This window comes from Sapajus apella, unplaced genomic scaffold (assembly GCF_009761245.1).
Source record: "Sapajus apella isolate SASKATOON/1434 unplaced genomic scaffold, GSC_monkey_1.0 scaffold29, whole genome shotgun sequence".
Classification (NCBI taxonomy): Eukaryota; Metazoa; Chordata; class Mammalia; order Primates; family Cebidae; genus Sapajus; species Sapajus apella.
This window is the reverse complement of record NW_022436969.1, coordinates 5,208,159-5,216,993: the sequence shown is the minus strand read 5'-3', so window position 1 is coordinate 5,216,993 and position 8,835 is coordinate 5,208,159. Positions and strand designations below refer to the sequence as shown.

Genomic DNA, 8,835 nt, shown 5'->3' with positions numbered 1-8,835 from the left:
ACTTCAAAAGAATAGGAGATGCCAACTATTGTTTACATCAGTGAAATCATTAAAATGCACATCACAAAAGCACACTCAGAAGATCCTCATTTCCTGCTGTTAGGCTATGCTGGGGGAGAACAATGATGTTACACAGTGGATTTAATGCTTGTCTGAAGAGGTCACTGTATTGGGCATTATTAAAATATGGAATCCCAGGCTCTTCACTTAGGGGAATTCTGGCCGGGCATGCTGGCTCACGCCTGTAATCCCAGCACTTGGGGGCGGCCATGGTGGGCAGATCATTTGAAGTCAGGAGTTTGAGGCCAGCCTGACCAACATGGCAAAAACCCTTCTCTACTAAAAATAGAAAAAATTAGCCAGGCGTGGCAATGCGTGCCTGTAATCCCAGCTACTCAGGAGGCTGAGGCAGGAGAAGCACTTGAACCCAGGAGATGGAGGCTGCAGTGAGCTGAGGTCACACCACTGCACTCCAGCCTGGATGAGACAGCGAGACTCCATCTCAAAAGAAAAAAAAAGTGGAATTCAGAAACTATGGGGAGATGGGGTGGAGAGGTGGTGGTGGGCTGGAATTATAACTTTAAAAAATGCCTTTTGTATGTCTTAAGAACAGGCAAGTTTGGAAATCACTGACAGAACCCATGATCAACTTTTATTGAAAAGAGCTGCCTGACAGTGACAAGTTAGACACAATGCATATTCTCAGGGTTTTATACAGGAGTATTATAGGATATATGTAATTATAGGATATATGTAACACTAATATATGTTATTAGTAATTTGTAATTACCAATAACAGTGTTATCAGTAATTCTTGCCAGTAGATTCCTGCTAAAGTTACTGCAATGACATTTTTGTCTAGTGTCTTACAGTGGAGCACACGGCAGCTGCCAATGATAGCAAGCTCATTTTTTGCATGGGTTGGAAGAGGAGAAAGAGTTGAGTTCAAGGTGTTATTCAGACATGGTGTATGTGTATGTGAATAAGTGTTGTTCTTTGTGATCAGATGTTATTATCAAATCAAACTAAAATTTGCATCAAATTTTCATTTTTTATAAAGTATGTCCTCAATCAACTTAGTTTTTTTGATCTCACATGCAATGTCACCTAAATGAAATGTTTCTAGCGTGTCTAAAAGTGTTTTATTTCATAGCTCTCAGAGTTAAAAGCTGCCAGTCTGCAGATGTCTTGTTAGGGCTGTAAATTTGAAAAAAAGCGAGCTCCAATATTTACACATCTAAAGATTTCACACAAAAGTCTGGATTCCCAGGTTTTCTAGAAAAATGAGACATTTAAGTACAAGAACGCTGTTCTTCAATAGCTGCGACCTGCTGGGGTGGAGTAGAGGCTGCTCCTTCGAGTGCTCCAGTTTGGCTGTCTCTTACTGATTCCTGCAACTTGCCCGGCCCCTGGAGACATCTGAGTTTGCTGCCCCAACCCTAAAGGTGATGTCTTCTTTTCTCATACATCTTTATGTCATCAGCTCTTAACCTGCTTTGTAAATAATGAATGGACGAATGGAAAAAACAGCCACTTAACTGCCTTCCCATCAACTCTGTTCCTGGCCAGTCAAGGCTGCAGACTCCCTAAACAAGTATCTACAGGGCCTACCTTCTGTGATTCTCCAATGGTTCCTAAAGTCCAAACCCTCATGTGGCAGCCAAGATCAGCTCCCCTCTCCCACTGCTGCAATCCAATTCCACCTTCCTTTTCTAGCCTATGCCTCCCTCGTCCCACACCATGTGCTGCCCTGCCTTGTGCTGCTTCAGCTCAGAGCCTCTGCCCCACCCCCAAATACTCTTCCTTGCAAAGCCTACCTATCTTTCAAGTGCCGCCTCCCCAAGGATGCTTTTTCTAATTTCCCTGACCAGATATGATCCCATATGATTGGGCATTTCTAGAATCCTTGCTTTATAAATATGAAATGACACATATCCCATTGTGCCTTGGACTGTATGTAGTGATGTGCAGAGAGCCCTGTGCCTCTCACTCCCCAGAAACCCACAGCAGAAACCATGTTATTGTCACCCTAGTATCAGCAAAGCTGAGTGCCCAACATATTGTAGAAGATGGTGAAAATACTTAAATATAGAAGTACATTTCCATAAGGATAAAATACTATTAATTAATAATCTACTTCCTACTCCTATTGCAACATAAAAACTTACTTTGTTTTTCTTTTCTTTTCTTCTTTTTTTTTTTGAGACAGAGTTTGCTCTTGTTGCCCAGGCTGGAGTGCAATGGCACGATCTGGCTCACTGCAACCTCTGCCTCTTGGATTCAAGAGATTCTCCTGCCTCAGCATCCTGAGTAGCTGGGATTACAGGCATAAGCCACCACGCCCAGCTAATTTTGTATTTTTAGTAGAGATGGGGTTTCTCCATGTTGATCAGCCTGGTCTCGAACTCTCAACCTCAGGTGATCCACCTGTCTCGACCTCCCAAAGTGTTGGGATTACAGACGTGAGCCACCACACCTGGCCTTACTTTTTCTTAAACAGTTGTTTCTGGACTTCCTTATAAGAGTTAACCAAACACTAGACTTTATTATATCATTTATTTGATGTCTTAGAGTCTTAGTTACTTTAACCAAAAAATAGGGATGGATGATACAACTTCCAGTGGGGTCATAAGGATTGAATGAGTTAACAGGGAAAGCCCTCAACACAGGGCTGGCACACAGCAAACTCTAAATGGGTGACTATTATTATTACTATGGAGAAACTCATCTACTATTAAGAACCAGGTTATAAGTGGCCTGCCTTATTCTATTTTTCTAAAATGCGTCTTAGAAAAGAGCAGGTCAAATATTGTAGTTTGTTTGCCTTAGACTAAAGAAATGTATTTTACTAAAGAAAAAAAATTATTTCAACTGTCAAAGATTCAGGCAACAGTGGCTTTTTAAAAAGCAAACTTTTATAGCTACCAAGATAATGACTGATTCAGGAAAGGATTACCAGTGGATGTTAAAACCATTCAGTGAGAGTGTGTTAGAAACAGGATATTTATTGTCTCATAGTGTCATCCCACAGGGAACTCATTAATTACAAAAAGAAATAGCTACCTTTACACTGGATAATTTGGTGGATGTTACTTCGACCAAGAGATCAAAACTGCCGTCACTATTATGGGCCAAATTGAGCCTTGTGCTATGATGCATTGAGGACGTGGTATCATCTATGTAGTATTATTAAAACAACAAAACCTGACTCTACCAACGAGGGACAAATCAGACAAATCCAAATTGCACAACAATCTACCAAACAGTTGACCTAGACTCTTCTAATTAAGTCAATGTCATAGAAAGACAAAAAATAAATAAATAAAAGCAAGGGGTGGGGGTTATTATTAATAAATGCAATGCACAATCCTTGATCAGATCCTCTAGGGGAAAAATAAGCACAGCTATAAAGATCCTTTTTTGGGACACTCGGTGAAGTTTGAATATGAACTGCATATTGAATAATAACAAGTAGTGAAAAATAAGATTGTGATTCACTCATGCCTATAATCCCAGCACTTTGGGAGGCTGACGGGAGTGGGTCACTTGAGGCCAGGAGTTCAAGATCAGCCTGGCCAACATGGCGAAACCCAGTCTCTCTCTACCAAAAACAAACGAAAACAAAAAAACAATTAGCTGGGCATGGTGGCACATGTCTGTAGTCCCAGCTACTTGGGAGCCTGAGGTGGGAGAATAGCTTGAACCCTGGAGGTGGAGGTTGCAGTGAGCCAAGATTGTGCCACTGTACTCCAGCCGAGGTGAGAGTGAGACTGTCTCCAAAAAAACAGGTGATTCAACTGTATTTGACATTTTGATTGACCTGGTCTTTTCTGAAGTATTTTGGTATCGGAGAATCTACATGTTTCAAGACCTAAAAAGGTGAACATTACAAGTGAAATGTTTGCTCCATTGAATTGGATCAGAGTTTTTGTAGAAATAATGTGCAACTGGATTGCAGTCATATGAATGGACCGAAGAATTTAGAAAAGAACAAAGCGGATACCAGTAGCCAGTGCACGCCATTCTGTGCAGTGTTTGGGACAATACTAACTGCACATAGGGAGTGCTGCGTAAACGTTAACTGATGATAGTAACCAGCAGGGTCCCAAAGTGAGGCCCTTGCATTATTGATTTTAGGAAATTCTGCCTAATGAGAATGGATTGCTAGTAAATCATAGAGCAATTTTCTTCTCCTTCCAGTAGGACGTGGATGACCGAACAGCTGGTGGGAGCAGCCCCGTCTGTCCCCATCTGAGAGAGTGGTATATTAGTCTCAAATAGGGAAATTACACAGCCATGTGGAAGCCTGGCTAGCTGTCATTAAAGTCATTCAGCGTTTGGGCTGCCTCTGTGTTTCAGGCAGTGATAGGAGCCATTAACAGCTTACTTTTAGTTTCAGAAGCCAGAGATATTTTCATTACTAGTGTCCTCAGGCACAGACTTTTTAATTTAAAAAAAGGAAGTAAGTTCAGGATGGAAATAGCCCATCACCACAGGAACATCTCTGCAGCAGAAACACTTTCTGGTTCACCTGTCAATCTTGCCAGCATGCCAGGTTTGAGTGTCTGGAATGAGGAAGAGGAAGGAAGAAAGGTGAGTATAGGGCTGATGGAGGAACCAGGATCACTAATACCTTGAAAAACTGAGGACTTCATTCTAAAGTGCTGTTGAAATCTCAGGTTTCTTACTTCCCTGGCTAATAATAAAATGATAGTTCTGGCTCTGAGATGTTCCCTGCTTCTTCCATATAATGCCCTACTTTGAAGATGCTTTGGACAGGTGTTATGGTGGACTGAAGTTGCTCACAAATGCTTTGTTACTTTTCCCAACAGGAGGTTCTTATTTCCCTCTCCTCGAACCTGGGCTGGCCCTGTGGCTGTTCAACCAACAGAAAGCAGCGAGGTGTATTATGCAGTCCGGGCCAAGCCTTTTAGAGGACTGTGGCTCTCTCTGCCGCCTTCTTGTTACCTGGCTACCACATTGAGAGGGCCCAAGCCACACGGAGGCCAACAGCCAAGTATCTGCAGCCATCTGGGTGAGCCATCTAGGACATTCCACGTCAATCAGACCCTTGGGTAACCACGTGGAGCAGATGCAGCCCAGCCGCAGCCAGTTAACACACGAGAATCACAGAATCACAGGCCAGAACAAACTGTTTTAAGCCATTCCATTTTGGTGTGGCTTGCTCTGCAGCCATAGATTACTGAAAAAGGGGTAACTGAAAAGTCCATAAGAAGGAAGATTTACCTTGCTAACCAGTGCAGAATGACAAAGCACAGGAAATAACATTTGCTGAGTCGGAAGACAACTGTCTGGAGCAGGTGATGACATCCTTAACTTTTGACTTCAAAACTGACCCCGGTTTTCAGGCCTCTTTTTCGTGTTCAACACGGACAGTTTCAAAAAGAAAAATTTCATCTTAATCCAGCCTTACACCCACACGTGTGTTTCACACAGACCTTATTTTTTAAACAGAGTTTATTGTATTTAATACATTATAAAATTTGAAAAATTGTAGGAAAGCAGCAGACTTGAACTGGAGCAATTCTAACAAGGAATAATTCTGGCCCCTTGGCAAAACTGATCAGTTTTAAAACAAAGTTCACATCTGTGAGGCGGACAAACAAGTGTGTCTTCTGTACAAACTGCATTTAAAATTTCATGTCTAACATCTTTCCAATGCAATGTGCTCGTGAGGGTTTTTCTGAAGTCCTGCCTGGTCCCTGCCTAAAGAGAGACGTGGAACCTCCATATACAAAGAAACTCGATTCAAGGTGTTTTGTTTAAAAAAAAAAAAAAAAAAGGAAAAAGAAAGACAAAGGAAAAAGAAATAATGGATGGCTGTTGGCAATGGAAACTGTAAGGAAACTGTGTCCTCACCGCTCATGGCTTGTTGATTGGTCAGAGGCCTTGGGAGGGAGGCCCAGGACACTTCACGGCCATCACAGCACCAGCTGTGGCTATCACCTTTTTTTTTCTTTTTTTTTGCATTTCCTACCTTTTGACATATATATATATATATATATATATATTTATATATTTTTTACACCTTGAGGATATCACTATTCCAATTGTTCCCATATGAATACAGGTGTGGTCTCTATTGGATATAAATGTGTCTTTTATTCAATTTTAGGTCCAGGACTTGGTTTGCTGTCCCAACTGCACATATATGTCCCTTTGTTTTTGTTTGAGTTATCGGTTGTGTGTGTTTTCCTTTTTGCATAAGAAATAAGTCCGTTTAGTCCAGAGGCTCTTGTTTTATCCGGATGACGGAGGGTACACGGGGCGTCCGCCTCAGTTCCCGCCGAAGGACATATTCGCTGAACTGGGATGAGTCCACGCCACCCCCACAGGAGCCCACGATTTCAAATCCTCTTTGCTGCAACCTCTCGAGGACCTGCGAGAGAACAAGTCAAGCGTCCGGTTAGGGGTGAGGTAAGTACTACGGCTACATAAAGACTCCAAAGTTTGAGATTATGTGCAGCTCTGGGTCATCTCACCCAGCATCCATGCCCCTTTGAGCTGCTCCTCTCAAAGAAAGACCCTGGATTAATGAGCAGGAGTGAGGAAGCAAGCATTTCTAATGCCTGAAATGTGCCTTTACATGCTTGCTTTACACACACCAGCTACAACACTCAGTGGTGTTAGGCCCATTTTATAGATGAGAAAACTGAGGTTCATGGCTAGTAAGTGATGGGACTGCGTTTCCAGCTAAGGTCTGTTTGGCCTCAAATCCCCTGTTTTTTGTATATGCCATGCTGCTCTCTCTGTCAAAATGAGCGTTCACATTTCAAAGTTCATTTATCACTAAAATACATCCTATGAGATGATAAAGGATCTGGAAAGACAGCGATAGCAGAGTTTACTTAGCCAGTGATTCCTTTGTACTCCCAACTCTACCATCGTCTGAGTTTCCTAATAGCAAGTTAATATATACGCTTGCAATGCAGAAGCATCCTTGCTAACCAACGCAGAATAGTAAAGCACAGGAAATAACATTTGCTGAGTTGGAGACAAATGTCTGTAACAGGTGATGACATCCTTATCCTTTAGTAGGTTTTGACTTCAAAACTGACCCCGGTTTTCAGGCCTCTTTTTGATGCTCAACACCGACAATTTCAAAAAGAAAAATTTCATTTTAATCCAGCCTCACACCCTGACAAAGATTGATGTCATTTCCATAGCAGAACAAAGAGACTACTGAAGACACTGGAGGTTTATCTGCAGGTTTTCAAGTTTGTAGCATTTGAAACAGAGTTATTGCCCTGCGTGCATTCAAGGAGACAAGAATAAGCTCCATGATTACGTATTAGAAAAGTATGAAAAGTAAAGACATTCTCAACTTCTTAGTCAAACGTAAGCCACAGAGTCTGTTCCTTAATTTTGAAATCAAATACCTAACGCCAGCAAGATTCCTTGGTTTGGCACTACACGTCTGATACTCTTAAATGCAGGAAACAGTACCTGTAACTCTTAGATAGACAAAAATACAGGAAACTGATCTGAAGCATTCAGTTTCTTTAGGAATCCAACAAATATTTGACTTGCAAATGTTTCCTGCTGGAGTTCTGAATAAAATTATTTCCACACCACCCTAAAAGCAAAGTGATTCAATCATAACTTCAAAAAAAAGCAAAGTGATTCAATCATAACTTCAAAAAAAGCAAAGTGATTCAATCATAATTTCAAAACAAAAGCAAAGTGATTCAATCATAACTTCAAAAAAAAAATGCCCACCTCGAAAAAACTTTTTTGGAATGAAATGAAATGTAGTCAAGGTAAAGTGAATCCTTATTTTTTAAAAATTATTATTTTTTCATCACTTACTCTGATATGGAATATAATTTACTCTGCTGCAAAACGGCTTACTGGATGAGACTGGAAAGCAAGAGAGCATGTTTTCTAAAAAGTAAAACCTCAAGTGCTGGCAAATTCAAACACACACACCCAAGTCCTTATGAGAACAAAATTAACATTCTACCCAGCAGTGCTCTATTTCTGTAGGTAAATTCACAATGCATATGCACACCCGCCAGCATGAGGACAGGAAGAAAACAATCCCTAAATTCAAAATCAAGGCGTGCTTTGGTAGCAGGTAAACACAAAGACGAAGAACAGCTCCCTCCATGGATTCCTCAGCAGAGGCAGGAATGCAGCCTTCAGCAAGAGGCACCCCAGCTTGCCTGGCCGAACCAGCACCTTGGAAAGGATTTCTTGCCTTGATTGGGACAGGAAATCCCAAGGGGAGAAAGTTGTGAGCAACAGAGAACTGATATCCATTTTTCTTTGTTCTTAAGGTCACTCAATTGCTAACAGGAGGAAATCTCTAAGCTCTTCATCCCAGAGGGTGTGGGGAAGGGGGTCTGATAGGCATCATCTGATAATTATTCATTGTGATCCAATGTTACCTTGGATGTGGTCAAAAGCTTATTTCAATATAATGCAAACAGCTGATGAAGCTATTACTTTGGAAACAACAACGCATTCACAGCAAAGTTCCTTAAACTGAGTGATCTAATGAGAATGTTAAAACAACTTAGTGAGGTATCGGGTGTTGTTAGCCTTATCCCAGACTCTCTTGTGTCCACAGGCTGGTGCCTATTCCTTGGTCGGTGGAGCAGGAAGCAAGGGTAGGTCATGGCTGTGTCATACGACCACGTTAATCCAGATGAAAATTTCCACATCTGATGTGGGAAACTGTCAAGCATATGAATTGATGATGGTTATTCCCTGGCCCGAGGGTGGGGCCAAGGCCTTCCTGTCCTGGCTGTGAATGGTTCTGCCCTTCTGTCTGCTCCAGTTGCAGCCAGGGCAGGGTGCGTATGGGAGGGG

At 41.7% G+C, this 8,835-nt stretch overlaps 1 protein-coding gene across 3 annotated transcripts in view; it reads right to left on the bottom strand.

Annotated features, from left to right (window-relative positions):
* Positions 1–5,460: 5,460 nt before the first annotated feature.
* Positions 5,461–8,835, bottom strand: part of KCTD1 (potassium channel tetramerization domain containing 1) — a 208,210-nt gene continuing 204,835 nt past the window's right edge. For 2 of the 3 annotated variants that reach the window (XM_032293141.1, XM_032293140.1), the window contains exon 5: positions 5,461–6,400. In XM_032293141.1, the coding sequence (XP_032149032.1) occupies positions 6,242–6,400 (159 nt within the window). In that variant the 3' untranslated portion in view covers positions 5,461–6,241. The remainder of the gene's footprint in view (positions 6,401–8,835) is intronic. The other variant, XM_032293142.1, reaches the window with a different exon arrangement.